Raw genomic sequence first — 18,529 nt, forward strand, 5'->3', positions numbered from 1 at the left:
GAGAGGAGAGAGACCCAGGAAGCGGACACATGGGTTGATAAATGATAGAAGAGACGGTTACGAGATAATTTTTGATAGTGATGCTTTTAGCTTTTTTCTTCTGGTCATCCCTCAGGTGTTAACTTTCTTCTTTTCAGGTGGCTATTTGTGAGCAGGGAGATTAAAGAAGTGAGCAGCAAGTGTGTTCCCGGAGAGGACACAGAGAGAGCTGTAGGGTCAGTCGGCCTCCTGCTGGGCAGTGAAGGAGACACTGAGATAGAGCTGGAGTCCAGCCCCGAGGGCGTTATCTGTGGCAGCAAGGACAGAGAGCGTTCCCCCCAGAGAGATACAGAGAAGTCTACAAGGAGAGCAGCTCTTTCTGACAGGCAGGGAGAGCCCAGCAGTGGTGACAGGGAGGGCAAGCTGGCAGTGAGTTGGATAAGAACTGGATTTGTCTAAAAACGGACCTTCCTGCTACAGGGGAATAGCACCCTGGTACACAATGTGTTAAGCCTTTCTGATATATATGGTGCTTTCACACTTTGACAAAACTCCTGAAAACTCCCTGAAATGTTCAGCAGCATTCATGAAAAGGCAAAATTTTGCATCATAGCGACAAATAGCGGACTCTGGGCCAGATTTACTAAGCTCCCAATGAAAGAGTACTAAATTGCATGTTCACTCCAAAAGTTTGCACGTTTGGTTGGTTGGCGTTTTGCGGGTGATCTACTAAGAAAATTTGCGTGAATGACACCAGGTGCAAACCTTGTGGAGGCGGTACTATTTAAGTTCGGCTTTGGCGTGTTCTACTGGTTTACATCACGGAGAGTTTGGACAGAAAGCAGGATGACTGCAAGCGCAAAATATGTGTTAGTGGGAGAGGCAAATAAACGCACAATACTGTTGAGTTATAGGATATAAATCTGAATATTACAAAGAAAATTTTGGTTATAAGAAAACCTCGGCATTAGACAGGGCCTCTCTTTTCTTCCCTTTTAATCTTAAGAATGAAGTGTCATACATTGTGCAGGAGGTGCGAGCTGTCTCCTCTGTGGCACCGGGCGCTCTACACTCAGGCCGTTGTTGCGCACCAGACAGCTGGTCAGCGCTGCGTCTGATCGGACATAAATGCCCTGGAAAAAAGTATCGAAGACGGGGGTACAAACAGTGGTGAGGTCCCCCAATCCAAGCGTCCTACAGAGTAGCAGCAGCAGCGGGCTGTAGAGGGAGGAGACGCGCGCCTTATGGAGAGGAGCGCACCGGAGGGGGCGAGCTGGGGGAGAGACGCGCGACCCGAGAAAAAGGAAATCCCCAGTTTGAAAAGTAATGTTGGCGAAAAGAGGGAAATAGGAAGACTTAAATGTCAATGTTGAAATTCTATAGAATGCAGAGGCTGTGGATGTTCAGTTTTCTTTGGCTGTAGGCTTTGGCAACAATAGCCTGTAGTTTAATCATGCTGTTTCTCTTCCTTAACGATTAGAATATTGAATCAAATTAAAAAATAAATGCATGCCATTTATTTTTCTGCCATTTGAAACATGTAAACACTAAAAAAACGCGATCTTTATGCCTTCTTTTGTTGTGCCTATGTCTCCTCCTAACTACAGTAACAGCAGCCTGTTGTGCGTAACGCTGGTCTCCTGGGTTAACACCTTCCTTTCAAAGGTGTTAAATACAGACACAGTCATAATCACCGTAATTATTGCCAGGTTTGGTAAATCGCGATGCGTGTACTAACTTAACTTGTGTGCATTTTTTCCTCCCAGTGTTTTGCACGTTAGGGCAGAAACGCCCCATAGTGCATATTCATGAAGGCAAACGTACTAAATGGACAATGTGTGTTGTTTTGCTCATTTGAAAGATGCAATCCTCACTGCGTGCCGTTAGTAGATCAGATAGCACATTTTTTGCTGGTGGTATCAAGTTTGCACACGTTTTAAGACACGCAAACCTTCAGTAAATCTGGCCCTATGTAGCTTAGTTTGCGACTTCAACCTCGTTATTGTTACTCCGAGTACATGCTTTGCTGTGATTCTTGTGTTTGTTTTTTAACACCTATGTGACAGAACAGGCAGGTGATGATGCTGACGCTGATTTCAAACTTTGCGTTTCAGGTAAAGAGGAAACCGGTGAAGGGGAAATCAAGACAGTAGATGAAATGGGCCAGACACTTCCTCGTACCTTCCCGACCGTGCTCACATGCTCTCTCCGACCTTTAAAGCTTTCCTGGACACGTTATGGACCTTTCTTAAAACACACACACACACGTACACACACATAACAAACACACACCACTGATATCCTAGAAGGTTTTAAATACCTTAGTCTTGATTTGAAGCTCATTGTATGTAGGTCTTACTTAAAAAAAAAAAACATGTTATTTTTTTTCCTTTGTGTTCGTTGCTCTTTGCTTCTTTTGTGGAGCCATTTTTAAGAAAAACAAAAAACAGGATGGACATTTTACAAACGTTTTAATCTGGTAATGATTGTTGCTTATTAAATTCCCTGGGAAAAAATCCTACTGTACGTGTCCTGACCTCTTCCTCCTTGTGTCTCTCACTCTTTTCTTTTCTTTTTTGTCACACATTTATTTGTAAATACCCATATGCTATGCTACCTTGCAGTTAAACCTTTCTGAATATCCAGGATCATTAAAAGTTGCAGCAGATAGATCAAATAAAGGAAAAACAAAGTGTAAGATTTGTGCATCTATGAAATATATACTGGCACCTGAAGTTTAGTACGTTAGCTTTGTAATAACATTAAAAGGCCAGGTAGAAACTCTGTGATATCTGAATCCTGAACTGCGAGTGATTGGAGTATTTTTATTTCCTTTTCCCGTCACATTATTCTGGACACCATCCAGTCTCCTTACTGGTCAGGGACTCTGAAATCCAGTTGAGCACTGGCGAAGTGTGAGACCGATCTTCACCTTGGAAAGCTTAGACGATATATTGTTACAGAAGTAGATGTTCAGGTTTTTGTTCTACCATATATATTTTTTGTACTTGTTTTGGTTGGCCGTAGTCTGCTTTTAAAAATCGAGACTGGAAAACTTTCAGGTTTCTATTGATGAATTATTTTTGATTTTGTTAAAAAGTTTGCCTTTTCTCTTGATCATATTTAACTTCTTTTTTTTTTTTTCCAGAAAAATAAAATGATTTTAGATGTTACGATGCAGTGCATTTTTCTTGATCAAGTGCAGTTTGAGAAAAAAAAAGAAAAACGACACCTCTGGTCGACTTAATTTTCCACTTTTTTTAATCAAAGAAACATGACACTGTCACAATAAATAACCATGCTTTTTTTTTATACTGCTGATGCTTGCTTCCAAGGAAACAAAAGAGAAAAAAAAAAAAAGTCTCAATCCAAATGGAGAAACCGAGATGCAACAGCCCCTTGTTTTTATGCTTCGTCGTCGTGCAATATTGTACATAGAACACCAGGAAGACGGGGAGGAGGGGGCTTCTCTTCCTTTTTTTGTCCTTTCTTTTTATTACAAAATATAGATCCAGCCATCAATGGTGCGCTCTAGTGATAAAGAGACGGTTCTTTAAGAACCCGACTATTTACAAGTAAAGGAGACTGTGGACCCCTAACTATGAGCTTTGTCTGGGGGGGGGGGTTTGGGGCTTTGGCTGGAAACAGTTCACCACCAGTGGAGAAGGTGCACGTTCTCTGTGTAGTAACTGTAATGAGGGCAAAGCAAAAGGAAGAGAGTTTCAAAAATAAAAAAAAAAGGCCATGTGTTAGGATGAATCCAAACCCCACTTCTCCATATGCAGAGCGTTTCTATACAGTCCATGTACCTCAGATCAAAATGAGCGAGGCCTGCTATCGGCTTCAAAGACCAACAGAGGAGTTCCAGCCCCTTTTTTTTTTTTTTTTTTTAACTCATCAAGCATCACATTGATCTTTTTTTGGCTGTGTAGTAAAGCATGTCTGGATATATAGGGCATCACCTACACACCTCTTTATATGGCCAAAGGTTTGATTGAGATCTGCTGGATCGGATCAGTAGTCTGTGATGAAGCCCCCACTTTTTAAATAATCGACATCAGGATTATGAGGGACAGCAGATCCTTAATCTGCGGCTGAAAATAGCGCGCACATGGATGAAAGCGATTGTTCTGAAAATGAGTTAAAAACAAAACCACAGCATCACAAAAAAAAAATCAATGGCATTCAGAATCACTTATTTCTTCCTTGAGGTCGGTTATCTCCTGTGCAGAGCGGAGGAGAACGTTTTCCAGCAAACACGGCTCGTTAAATCGACAGAAAAAGGCTTTGGTTCCCCACGAGTATGAAGCCAAACTGGGTGTGCTTTAAAGCGGAGGATTCCTGGAGTCTCTTTCTTTCCACAGGTTCACAGAAGAGTCCTGCGGGCTCCACGAGCCGAAGGGGGGAACGTTAAATCTAGCAGACGCCCCATCACCACATCATTTGGCCAAATACAACAAAGGCAGCGTAGAACATGCAAGGACGACACAAAAGACACGAGAAAAAGGTTGGATTGTGGTGTAGCAGAAAAGGTAGCGTGTGGTGACCCTCTTAGCTAGCTGTCACCTCCTGTGTTGTTAGGGACTGAACCCCCCACCCCCACCACCCCTTTTCACCAAAGCATCAAAAAGAAAAAAGATTTAATTTGGAGCGATTTCTCCTGGGTTCACAAACGCATTTAAAGATATTTCTCCGTCTTACTTGTAAACTAGGCATAGTTTATATTTAAAATAACTTTTGTTTTACAATGCAATGTAAGAAAAAAAGAAGTATATCCCCGTTGTATTTTCAAATGTACACGCATCTATTTACAGATAACTTTTTCCTTCTGTGCATGTGCGCAGCTGTTAAGAGGATGTGTGATCTCTGATTCTTTAAATCCACCACCACCCCTCTGCTGTGGACTGAAACATCGACTAATAACTGATCAGGAGCTAACACACTGCTCTAGGCGCGTCAATAAAGTCCAGCAAGACCGTACAAGTATTTGATGTCCATAACAGATCTAACTGGTTGTTGAGGGGAGTAAATAGTGATTGGATGTGAGGCCAGTATTCAGGACGCCCCTTTACATTTTTACCCTGGAAAACCCAACAGGCAGTGGCAGTTATCCGATTCTCTGCGTTATTGAGAAACAGACATTTCAGAGATAAGGGAGAAAACACTTCAGAGCAAGTATGATTGAAGAGGAATGGAAGACAAGATGCATGACTGAGAGTTTGTGGTGAAGTTTTACACAGTTTGAGTTAGTAGCAGAGAAAGACTCTTAATGGACAGATGGGGTCAGACAGGCAACAGAGTGGTGTGCTGCTTATTTGAAGATTGTAGGGCTGTCGGTGTTTTTGAGTTTGTAGCAAAACAAACTTGTTTCGAGAAGAAGGCTCAGACTGCTGTGGTGAATCGGGAGGGGGGGGGAGTGGGTTTGTCTGCGTAACAAAAAGGCAATGGTGTGGATGGTGTCGAGGGGAGCTGATGCTATGATGAAGGATCCTCACACCTGGCTGGGATTCAGTTGCTGAGCAGCAGCTCTGTCGCTGTTTCCACATCCCAGGATTTTGAAGACAAGGCTGCTATTACTGCATTCTGAGAGAGAGAGAGAGGGGAAAGGAGTTAAAAAAATATTGGATTGCAAGTTTAAAATCAAGCTAAAGCGCTACAATTGATTTTAAGAAATGAGTACAATATAATGAACACAAAATGATAAACCCTAAACACCACAGAAATAAATACTTTCACCAATTATTATTTTTTTTAAATGGTTCCAAGCACATTCTGGCAAGCATGCTGTCAGAAAACTAACTATCTGTGACTCTTTCCATTATAACTTCTAATTGAATTTGGGAAACACACACTGCCAATCACTGGTCGCTAGAGTCTGAGGTCTAAATGTCTGATTAAAAACAGCCTCAAAGACATTCAGTTTACAATCCCAGAAAATGAAGAAAAACTGAAAATATTATCATTTCAGAAGTTGGAATCAGAGAATCTGGTATTTTTCTATCAGGTGAATTTATTATGACAGCAACAAACAATTCATTGACTAACTAAAGTGTTGCCCTCGTATTGTTTTTTTGAGCAATCAGCTGTTTTAGCTCTTCCATCAAACAAACAAACAAACATCCCCACTCTGTCGTCAGACATCATGCAGCCATGTTCAACATCAAAGTACAACAAAACAGAAAATGTCTCTGACCTTATCAAAGCCCATGGCACAGAGTTTGTCTATTTTGCGAGTGTAGTCTGGACTGGATACAGGAGCGCCTGCGTACACGTGAGACCACAGCCGCGCAGTCTGTTTGAACATTTCTGGGTTCTGCTTGTACTGAGGGTGCAAAGAGGAAAAAAAGAGACATACTGCCAATACTGACCACAAATGAGGAAAGAAAACACATTTTAAGAAGTTTAATAACTCCAAAAGTTCCTTTGTTTAAAAGAAAGACTACAACAAACTTCTCACCTGGTTTGCTACGACAGCATCCTGTGGATCATCTGGTTCTGCTGCAGCAAGGAGAGCCTGTAGAGACAACAGCACCGTCCGGAGGGTCATAGCAGCCGCCCTGTGGGGGGAAGCGAGGTTTAAAAGGTGGAGCAGAAAAGGGTGTTTTCACTCGAGTTTGACGCCCCGTGTAGGGAGGGACACGCAAGAACAATGTGAGGACCGAAGGTCAGGAACATTTCACTCACCACTGGTCTTTTAAAATGTCCAGACAGATCGCTCCTGTCACAGAACTGATATTAGGATGCCAGATCTTAGTGATGAAACGCACCTAAGAAAGCACGGAGTCAGAGGGACAAACAAGGGCATGGTTACAGAGAAATGGGAGGCAAGTGTGGGTTAGACTTTTATATGTAGAAGGCAGTATGATAAAAAAAAAAATAATAATTAAGATAACACAAGGCTGTAAACCATCTCAGATTTTTATACGGGTTCAAAAGTGAAAGTTGTCACTGTGACATGAACTCTGTGCAGTATTACAGAGCCATAAACTAAAATGCCTGATATTTATATATCATGTGTTCACCTCTGTAGTCAAAGTCAAAATAAGAAAAGCCTTTCTATTTCTCATCTGGTTTTTAATACACTTCTCACTATAAGGTTAAACAGATAGATGGTCGTATGTGACTCATGTCCTTGTAACGTTTACATCAGGATTCATCTCCCTACGAGTCTGACTGTATCCAGGGTTTCTTATTTGTCTGTGTGCATGGCGTCTTTTTGATTCCTGAACTTTTTTTGTTGCTCTCTCGATCGCTTATTTTTGTACTGACTCGCTGTACATCATCAGTTTGGGGAAAACAAAGTTATTTTCTGGCTGCCTGCACTCTGTTGAATTCACCTTTTCCATTGGTACACTTGAATCAAAGACATGGGCAAAAAGACAGTTTACCCTTTGTATTGTCAGTGCTGGACTTGTTTTAGCTCACAGATTGTGACAGCATCATTCATCTTTATAAATTCTCCATTGCATACAGCAGGGAATCATCAAACCCAGAATATATTCACTGCTAAGCTAAAGCCTGACTGACATGTCTCTGTGGTTTAGTTGGGCTCTATACCAGTCTACTGCTTATACACTGGTACGGGTTTAAATAGTTTGGTATGGATGGTATTGAACTTTTTGTAACAGAATATAGTATTCAGACACGATGCTGACGATGACACGTGTAAACCAAGCCTCTGTTAAATACTCTCACTTGTCAACTTTTGCAAAGTCCAATGGGTAAAAAAAGATTATTGCACAATCAATGTTTATAGATCCATTTTTGTTCCTGCACACAAGGGACAATACTGATCGTAATATCACTAATCTGTTTTTTTTTTTTTTTTTGGCCTGGTTTGGTTTCAGTATCTGTCTCAAAATCCCCACATCATCAGGTTCTACCCAAAACCGTAGTGCTAACCAGAATCACAGCATGCAAGTAAGGAAAGGCATAAAACATACAAATAAGAAACTGATGTGTAACACTGAGGCACATACCTTTGGCGGGTTAAAAGGATAGGTTTCTGGGATTTTTATTTCAAGCTGATATTTGCCACCTTGCAGATGAAAACAAACAAACCAGTATTTAGGCATCAGAAAACTTTTTTGAAGCATATGTAATTGTCATGTGGTTAAAATGCAGCTGTTGATAACTCAGTGGAGACAAAGATTAAAAAAAATGTTTTCATCATGGAAAAAAAAAGATCACAGCCAGATTACAGCTGAAAACAAATGGATTTGATGTAATATGGGCCCCAGTGATGCAGGTAATGCCTGGGCTCTAGTCACCTCAGCCTAATTTAATTGATTGATTTATTTTACTTTAAATGCACTTATCTATTGTATAGCAATTTACCTATATGTTTGCAGAAGTCGAGGAAACAGGATTTAAAAACGATGTGAAGGCTGCCATATGTGTGCAAGTAAGTCTACGTCTATCTAATGTAGGTATGAAGGAAAGGGTGTGTGTGTACGTGTATGGATATGGATGTGTAGTTGTTTGGTAAAATGACATGTAAAATGGATTTCATGAGAAAATGGACAAGTGTAAATGAATGTTTTATCTGTGTACTAAATAAAAAATAAGTAAAAAACAAAAACAAAACTGCTGGTCAGTACCTTCATATGGTGTATCTGGAGGACCTGCTATCTCCCCCCTCAGTTCTGTGAAGTTCTCATCCACCATGTCGACTTTTATCTGGTTTTTACTTGTCTGTGAGATGGGACAAAATGAGAGGGACGCTGTAAATAACCACCCTGACACACACACACACACACACACACACACCCACACACACACTGTGTCTGGACATGTCTCTCTTTCAAGTATCAAGCCACACTTTTAAAAACAAACAGACCCAGACTGACATTTTTCCTTCCACAGAAACATTAACACCATGTTTTCAGAGCTCTTCATGAGGTTACCTTAGCAACAGAAACCCCATAATAAAAAAAAACAGCTTGAAAACGGTGGTAAGATCACAAAATACTGACCTTAAAGGGCTAAGATATTTACAGATTTTAAAAAAACATTGACATTACAATGAATTAAGGTTTAAAACATGTGATTCGGTGACGTACGCTGAAGCATAACAACACAGCTTGATGCTAGGCTAATGGTAGCCGAGGACGATACATGACGTTTCAAAGCTGCTTTACAAATCGTCAGGAACTCATTTCCGCTGCAAAACAGATGGATGAGGATTGTACAACAACCCCATACGTGGTCGGTTAATTGTAGTTGACAATAACGCAGAAGTATTGCGTTCTTGTGTGTTAAAAACATTTGGGCCTGTAAAGTGGAGACAGCGGAATCCCCGGTGTTTCCTGAACACACCCACCTGACATAACAGAACAGGTTTGGGGAGGAGGGGTGGGGGGGTTTTAAAGCTAGCTGAAGTTCTCCTGTTAAGGCCTGACCTGTACTGCAACACAAGGACTGTAAAGACCTGACGTTAGCAGAGGTAAATTTAGTCTGTGTCGTGACGGCCAATGTAGTTCCCGCAGAAAACACAGAGAAGAGTTTTAACAACAACAAAAAAAAAACAATACAACACCTCTTCGCTTTTGACAACTTCTTTGAACTCCCGCTTGATTCTTTGGACCGCGATGTTCGCCATGGCTGAGTCTGCTGAGACGATCCCTGCCTTCCAAGTTCGACCCGGGGCCTCTGTGTCCCTGTGTAGTCCCGTCTGTGTGGAGGGATGATTTCACGAAGCCGTCCTTTCACTTCCACCGTCCGCCGCTTATCTTCACCACAGAGGCAGCTCAGTGTTGCCTGCCTGCTTCCCCTGCCTGCCTGCCTGCTTCCCCTGCCTGCCTGCCTGCCTGCCCACCAGCCAGAGCACAGCCAGTGAGTCCAGAACATACAGAGCACACGCACACACACACACACACACAATGCAGCTACACCAAGAGCAAACTGGAACTTTCATTAATGAGCTCTATGAGTTAATGTGCTTTTTTTGTGACACACCTTCAGGACATTTCTCAGCACGTCGGAATTCTAGCACAGCCATTTGCATACATTTTAGATCTGGTTGTAAATGCTCAATTCATAGTTGTTTATTTTTATTTTTTAACTGGCCAGTGTTAAGGTAGCTGCCAGGTTCTACTTTTACTTTTTACTTAACTTATATGAACTGACACTTAACAACATGCAGGGCACACACTTCATCTCTTCAGAGCTTCAAACTTAAATTGAACCTTTCAATATCATCCCTTTTCTTTTACAGTAAATTCAATTCAATTCAATTCAATTCAAAGGCACACGGAGCAGTAAATTAACAACAGTGTGTTAAAAAGCATTTATATAATAAACATTTTAACCTAAATATAAAGTGTCAATTTAAATGCAACTTAAAAATACAAAATATAAAGGAGTAGATATAAGTGGACAGTGATCGGACTAACAGATGTAAACAGAACTATGTGCAGTAGTGACCAGATGTAAACAGAACTATGTGCAGTAGTGACCAGATGTAAACAGAACTATGTGCAGTAAACGAGAAATAAATATATATATATATACACAGAGCTACTAATAAATATATATAAATATATATATATACAGAGCTAAGATTAAGATTAACTTTATTGTCCCAGTGGGAAATTTGTCTTGGACTTCACAGAGCTCTGATGCAGTCGCAAAAAATAACAAAATACTTTCATTGGTCGGTAAAACATGTCAGTTAAATAATCATTAAATTCCATACAAGTGAATTACTAAAATCATAAATATGTAATAGTTAAGAAAGGTGATAAACAGTGCAGGTACATCTACACATCTTCACACACACACACACACTCACACACACTCACACCACCTCATACATGCACACACATACACACACATTACAGCTTAGGTACTGTTGAGGGCTTTGATGGACAAGGGAACAAAGGTATTTCTGAAACGGTTGTTAAGCTTTGTGCAAGTAGGCTAAATACTAAATGATAAGTTAATAAGGTGAATAATGGAACAACAGAACTATTCATAGTTTTTTGTTTTTTTTAACTGGCCAGTGTTAAGGTAGCTGCCAGGTTCTACTTTTACTTTTTACTTAACTTATATGAACTGACACTTAACAACATGCAGCGCACACACTTCATCTCTTCAGAGCTTCAAACTTAAATTGAACCTTTCAATATCATCCCTTTTCTTTCACAGTAAAGCTGCTTTCATGGTCAAGATGTTAACTTATTATTTGGGCTTCCATCTCTCACCGAATGTCTTTATAAGTGAGTAGATACAATTAAGATAATTAAATATAAAGTTCACAATATATGATGATACTTACACATGACCTCTTATTGTTTTGTTAGGTGTATTTCCTAAAGTATTTTGACTATTGAAATTGAAGAAATAGGCAGTTTAATTCATATGCTTTCAGTAAGTATTCGTGTATTATGCGTGACTTTACTAATGGTGGAAGAAATATCCAGAACAGATATGTAACAATATTAGAATGAAAGCTGAAGACCTCCATTCACACCCGAGATAAAGTCAAAGTTGAAGTATAAATACTGCAGCAGAATGGGCCCCTTTAGTTTAATATTTATATAAAATGATTAGCCTATTGTTATTTCTGTGCACTCTGTAGATGATGTTATTATTAATTTGATATATTTACGGATACTAGTGCATCCTTTGTTTGAAATTGATGTCTTGATGGTGCGAAAAATATATATCTGAATCAGGAGCTACAGCAAGTCAGCTCTTACAGTGTAGATAAAGTACGATTTTTCCTCTACCTCTCGACTATAATTTAAAGGTTACGTCTTTGTTTAAGCACAATAATTGTATAAACGTTATCAGTTACATACCACACATGTTTATTTGGTTACACAACTGTACAGCTGTTGCAATTCGGTTATTGTGCTTCTGTAAAGGTGATAGGCAGCTCCACTGTTTGTTTACAATCCAGACCACAATGGTCTTATCGTCCCCTGATTGGCTCAAAGGCCCGCCAATCAAAGCGTTTCACCAATAACAAACGTTGACAACGCCCCTTGAGCGTGTAGGCCACGCCCCTCGCCCTCCCGGATGTCTGTCATGAAGAATAGCTAGGCGGCTGTCTCACGTGTATCAAACAAAACACAGACAAAAGGTTGATATTCCTGCAGATTTACGGGTTTTGTGGAGGGCAGCAGTGAAACAGCAGCGCAGCTAATGCCCTTTGGAGACACCTGGCTTCGTGTTTACATCCATAAAGCAACAAAGTAAGTCGTGTTTCGCTTCCGTGTTAATGTCACATCTGTCTGTAATCATAAGTCCATTAACAGGCGGACAAAAACAGCTGTGAGTTTCCTCTCGGTTTGAAATCTAGGTTAGCAAGAAGCTAGTTCAACGTTGGCATAGTATTCAGTGTTATGTGTGTGCACAACTCAGCAGGCTTCAGTTTTCAGCAGGGTCGAGATGACATGGCCTCTGTATTTATTATTCCCTTTAGAAATATTCAGGCATCCGTGGAAAATCTAAAATGTAGGCTTCATATTTTCCACATAAATAGTCTTAAAACAGGTTGTAACTGAGTGGAAATGCTGCGATTTTATGTATCAGTGTTGTATTTTCATGATTTGGCAGGTTTTTTCCCCCCATCTTAAACTATCATTTTGCAGTCGAGCAGAGCAATCGTTGCATCTTACATCTAGTATGATGCATCCTTTGTGGGTCACTTAAAACCGTGTGACTTTCCACTGTGATATATGCATGTATAGATTTATGATCAGATCGATATGTCGGATGTTTCAGTGTAATAACATGTAATAGGATGTATGTGGGTGGTAGGCCAGTGTTTGAATTGCAGAACCAACATGTCACATGTTTATCTGTTAATGTAGAAACCATGATGCACACAGTTTAACATGAGGTTTATTTCCCCACTCAAAAATGACTGACTCTATTTTCTCTAAAGTAATATGGATTTGTTATGTAAACTGCTGCTCATGTTTCTGTAAACAAAAGCAATTGAATAAATAGAACAAATATCAGATAACAGAGTATCAATATCTCCCCAAACACCTGTTTTTTTGGTATAATGTTATTGACCTAGATAACATGTAGATGACAAGACGAGTGTAGAATCATTTGCATCATTTTTGCTTGTTTTTGTTTATGCAAAACTGCCTGTCTGTCTCCTTTTTCCTTGAGGAAATTCTGCTTTACGTCACCCTATCTCTGGGGAGTATCATGTTTATAAATTGTTGTCAACAGCTAATTAGTTAAATTCTTGTTTTTAGGACCAATTCACTGACTTGATATAGTTCTGTTAACATTTGTCATATAGTTATGTTTACATCTGTTGTATCTCTGTTCTACTTGATCTATTTTGTATTTAATGTTATATTTTATATTGTTAGTTTATACTTTTTTGTCTTTTTGTTTTTCTGCTTCTCATTTTTTTCTTTTCATACGACTGCTCTATGTGCCTTTGAATTGCCCCCCGCGGAGAAATTCAAATTTCAATTGAATTGAAAGGTTCATGTAGGAGTCTATATTAGTGGTATTAGATAAATGAAAACTTCAGGCTTAATATTTTGAAAGTACATGGTTAGCACTAGAATAAATACATGGAGAATATTATTATTTTGAATAAAGGCTTAACTAGTGTAGCTAAGATATATATATATATATATATAGAGAGAGAGAGAGAGAGACCATTTTTAAAACATTTCAAAAAGTCACAAGTTCAAATGTTCACTATTTTACATTGCTGCAGGCTAAAAATGTATTTATTAATGGTGACCTTGAACGAAGACATTTTCACCAGCCTCTGCTGTTCACAAAAAGCTAGATTGCGTGGCAGAGTCCGTCTTTCTTTAACTTAGCAGTCTCCTCCCTCTTATCTGTGTGCGCCTGTGAAACAACAATACGGCACAGCATTAGGTTTCTCTCACTTGTTCTTGTTAGTCCTAGTTCCTTACAGGAACTTTTGTTTGTGCCAAGGTGGACATCATCTGGTGAGACATGGCAGAGGGAGGCTTCGACCCTTGTGAGTGCATCTGCAGCCATGAGTATGCTATGAGACGCCTCATCAACCTGGTAAGTCATTAAAAACTGTATATTGTCATACTTGATGATAACAGGGAGCAGATGATAAGTATGGAGTTAAAAAAAAAAGGAATATCGCCTGCTGAAGTTGAGAGAGAAGCGAAGAGATTAGCGTTAAAAACCACCCGGTACAGGGAAGGTAAAAAAAAAAAAAGCTGTCACTGAGCCACCATATCCTGGTTCCTGTTCAGTGTTTGTCTTCAGCCCTTATTACTTCTGCCATGCAGGGGTGTGTTTTATTGCAACCAGGTTTGCATTGTGTTGTGCATCTCATCCTTATGGAGTATTACGTCAAATATGAGGTCAAGACTATTCAGAGAAACGGCGTTAAAGAAAGAAAACATGTTGTAATTGTTTTGTTAGTTTCCAGGTGATTTGATTGGCTGTTTGTGCACAGGTGTAACTTGCATGGCGAGCTGCAGTTGGCTCAGAGGCCGTAGCTGCCCCAGGGGATTTCTGATTTGCTTACAGGAGGAAAGGGTGTAGTCTAACTGGCTAAAGACTTTAAAAAAAGACTGTCAGAAATGAACAGGGCTTGATTAGAAGCAGGCTGCGCTCAGATGGTTAATACGCACCAAATCTGCTGACAACTGTAAAATCAGCTGTGATGGGGAAACATGTTTGTCTGGTGTTAAAGGTCCTCTTTCAGTTCATGTCACATTTTTTCAATAGGCCTAAAAGTTTCTTTACTTCTGTGATTTCTCTTACAGCTCAGGCACTCTCAGTCCTACTGCACAGACACAGAATGTCCTCAGGAATGTATGTATGACCATTATACAGCTGTTTTAATGTTATTAACATGTTAATGTTAAGATTATAGTCTAGATATTCATATCAAACATGTGATAATGAATGTTTCTGTATCATGTGGAAGCATGGCTGTACCACCATGTTCTTATTAGTGTTGACTTCAGTTTCTGAGAAGCTTAGGGTTTGTTGTTGTTGGTTTTTTTTCAGTGCCGGGTCCTAGTGGGTCGGTCGGCGGTGGTGGAGAACTGACCCTCCCCATGATGGTTATGGGATGGATGGTTCTGGCTCTGGTCCTCTTCCTGCTGCGCCCGTCCAGTCTCAGAGGTTCCAGACAAACAGACAAACCTACTGGACCCCACAATGTCAGTATTGACCCCCCCCCCCCATCCCACCTCTATAACACGGCCAACGTTAAGATATGGATACATATACACATGTTGCATGATACTGCACAAGAAAAGGTTTACAGGTCACCGTCTGATCAGAGCTTTACCCTGAATTAAAAGTTAGAAAGTATTTACCAAAAGAAAGAAGAAGAAGTTATTGTTTATTTCCGATTTCTCAGAAATTAGCAAAATAAAAGTATTTAAATTACAAATTACCTTCTGTAAGTGGCTAAGATTACGTTCAGACTGCAAGCCTTAATTCACAAGTCTGATTTATTGCTCAGATCTTTTTTGTTTTTGTGTGGGTGTCCACATTACTTTTTAAATGTGACCGGTATCAGACTCCTGTGTGAACTGGTCATAGCAGCACGATATGCTTTCAAACACAGGTCGGTAACGATACGACCCCTTATGTTTTACCTGTACAGAATATCACCCTGAATACTTATGAAGTATATCACCTCACTGTCCCTGCAGCTGTCATCCATGTTTGTTTGTTATTGAGCAACTTCTGGTTTTACTGTTGCTGAATCCCTTTACTGAGCTGAAACATTGCAATGTCATACCATTTGTTTCATGCTGATATTCAGCTCACACTGGATGTGTAGAACAATTGTAATTGTGTAATTTCAAATGAGTTTAGCCTGTTCAGTTTAAATGAAGCGGCTGTTTGATCAAATACATGAATAATTTATACATTTTCTGTCTGTTTGAAGGAGGTTTGGTGAATATCTTTAAATCTTAAGTTTCTCAAGAATGAAAAAGCAGAAACTGAATCTTATCTCTTTTCACTCTGATCTGCAGCTTTATCTTTACAGTAAATTAGACCCTTGCATCATGAATACTTTTCATTTAAGTTCATACTTATAAGTTTTCTTGCTTTGGTTCACAGAGGGACAGAAGAGAACCTCCAGCACCCCCCGTTGATTAGCAGCGGAGCCAGACTAGGAGCACTCAGACACCTGGAGCTGCACCGTGACGGCGTTACTGTGGCCAGTGACCATCTCCCTGCCCAGCTTTATCCAAATATCTCTTTCTTTTCTTTCTTTTCCTCATGGTGTTTCGGGGTGAATCAGTCAATGATTCCTATTATGAGGGCCCAAATCGAGCTGGATTGATGAGGTGGAATACAGACACATAAATCTGATGGTTTGAAGGTCAAAATAGATTTTTTTTTAATGTATCAAAACCTGCCACAAAAACAGTTTTGTCAAGTGTGTGTGCTCATTTTGTTTTGGTCATTTTTGACAAATATACAGAATGAGTCATTTAAAAACATAATAAGAATATAAACACCTCTTTCCCAAACACATAACTTTAATCAATATAACAAAACAGGACATGCTCTGTATTCTCCAGACATTATATTATTAGCCAGTAATGTCAGCATGTTCATATATCAGCCGGGTGTTCACTACATTTTAATCAGATATTTTTTTGCATTATTCAGAGTAAGTTCCTGATCCCAGCTTTGGGGCTGACTGACCCGCAGAAACTTGAAATGAAAGAATGTGTTTCCTGGTTTTGGAGAGGAGGGAGGGGGAAGCAGGGAGATCTTTAAGGAGATCAAAATAATGTTTGTGTGCTTTTTGAGTAATGAGGGGTTGTGGGTTTCTCGTTTCTCTCTTTCAACTAAATACGACTCTAAACAGCACCAATAATGATGTCGCACCACATAATGTTTTAATAGTCAGTTCAAACCAGCAGAGAGATTTCATTTCATTGTGGAACAAAATATACTCAGTGCAGGAAACATATGTTTTACTCCTATTGAAATCATTCTTTATACTGTAATGTTTTGTGTTTAATGATGAAAGTGATTATTGTGAACTGACTTAAGAGTAGCCTAGATTCATACTTTAATAGCACCTTTATGTCGTATGTTGGTTCTTTTTTTTTTTTTTTTTTTTAAGGTGTGTGGTGTAAACTCAGCTCTCTAAACGATGTTCAAGTGGAGACGAGCGCTTGGTCCTTTCTTACTTTAAACAACGGCAATCTTTCACTCATCGGAGCAAACCAAGGTTTCTACTTCACAACTTCTGTTTGGCCATTTGTTGCATCAATGGAATGGAAAGGAGCAAACATAAGTGCAGTTTAAACCAGTGCCAATGTGTTTCTGTAGTACTGATTCTCTGCTCATGTGGAGGACGTCTTGTGAATGAACAGCAATATATGAAGTAATTTAATTCTAATGTTGTGATAGGAGGATCTGAAATGTACTATTGTATCATGTTTTCTCATTTCTGTGGTTAACAGTGCAAGGTCATTTTTTTCCATGACCAGTTGTTTAGCGCCTCAGTCAAGAGCTGTGCCAACAATCATAATAGTTTTTCATTCCTTTTTTTGCGATGGGTTGCAGTACGTGAAAGTAGGTTTTCTGCTTTCAGTCACTTGGGGATCTTAATCATGTACCTACCATGAAAACAATTCTATTCAAGTTGTTCTAGGACTTTGGTCGTGCTTCATGGTGACATCAGAAATGAAAGAAGGGTCTTTATTAAATGCATTGTTTAAACGTTCAGAAAGGGGACATGCTCTGTAACACGTGTGGGCTCAGTTCATCCCAAAAGTCTTGAATGGCTGCTCTTCATTTCCATATCAACTCATGTCCCCTGATACTTTTATTACATCTCAGAAGATTTGCTTTGAAGATGGCAGGGACGAGACAAAAAGATGAAACAAGTAGCTGTGTAGAATTAAGGGGAAGCCATACTAGATTGTTGAGATGAACAGTGAGAAGACCATGATTGAAACTGTTACTGTCTGTGAGAAAAAGGGCTTCAACTATGCACTTTTACTACAACAACAAAAAAAAAACAAATAAAAAAAACAGTGTAACTTACCTGGCTGTGTTTTGTTGATGAACTCTGAGGAAAAGATGGTTAACACATACACCTACAATCATTCCTGCTTTGTAAGGTTGGTGTTTCACAGATTTCATGTCAGAAATGCAGCTGAAATAAAGACAGAAAAAATAAGTGGAATATAACAAAGACTACCTCAAGAACAGTTTTCCAATGTAATGTATGTTAAAGAATAAGTCAACTCTTTATGAGGAAAATATTTTTTACTTAACTCAATTTACTTGACAACTATAGACGGTATAGTCAGAGCTAATTAAGTACTAGTTTGATTCATTACCCTTGTTTTTTTGTGATAATACCACTGATACGAGTCTACAGAAAACATTATCTTTTAAGAAATGTATTGAAATACCAAAATGTGCAAAGAGTCAGACTTACCAGCTTACAAAAGGACATAAATACAAGGAAAATACTCAAAAAAATTAAATTATAATAATTATGATTTCATTGACAGACTGAGTTAATACATTGGAATTATTGATAGAGATTAAATAGCATTTAAAAAAATATATTTAAAAA

General features: G+C 39.3%; 2 protein-coding genes across 3 annotated transcripts; one reads left to right on the forward strand and one right to left on the reverse strand.

Annotated features, from left to right (window-relative positions):
- Positions 1–3,217: 3,217 nt before the first annotated feature.
- On the reverse strand, positions 3,218–9,796 carry ube2kb (ubiquitin-conjugating enzyme E2Kb (UBC1 homolog, yeast)). The gene is made up of 8 exons (XM_061065437.1): positions 9,518–9,796; positions 8,580–8,673; positions 7,959–8,017; positions 6,664–6,746; positions 6,437–6,536; positions 6,173–6,301; positions 4,586–5,562; positions 3,218–4,545 (listed from the first exon to the last, which is right to left on the reverse strand). The coding sequence occupies exons 1-7, from the start codon at positions 9,578–9,580 to the stop codon at positions 5,488–5,490; spliced, it is 603 nt and encodes a 200-aa protein (XP_060921420.1). The 5' UTR covers positions 9,581–9,796; the 3' UTR covers positions 3,218–4,545; positions 4,586–5,487.
- Positions 9,790–17,988, forward strand: smim14 (small integral membrane protein 14). 2 transcript variants are annotated; one of them, XM_061065546.1, is made up of 5 exons: positions 9,790–9,813; positions 13,906–14,001; positions 14,721–14,769; positions 14,968–15,122; positions 16,039–17,988. In XM_061065546.1, the coding sequence occupies exons 2-5, from the start codon at positions 13,927–13,929 to the stop codon at positions 16,075–16,077; spliced, it is 318 nt and encodes a 105-aa protein (XP_060921529.1). In that variant the 5' UTR covers positions 9,790–9,813; positions 13,906–13,926; the 3' UTR covers positions 16,078–17,988. The 2 variants fall into 2 exon arrangements, with proteins under 2 accessions (XP_060921529.1, XP_060921522.1); XM_061065539.1 differs by lacking the exon at positions 9,790–9,813 and adding an exon at positions 11,994–12,179.
- Positions 17,989–18,529: the final 541 nt, after the last annotated feature.

Source organism: Labrus mixtus, chromosome 2 (genome assembly GCF_963584025.1).
Source record: "Labrus mixtus chromosome 2, fLabMix1.1, whole genome shotgun sequence".
Classification (NCBI taxonomy): domain Eukaryota; kingdom Metazoa; phylum Chordata; class Actinopteri; order Labriformes; family Labridae; genus Labrus; species Labrus mixtus.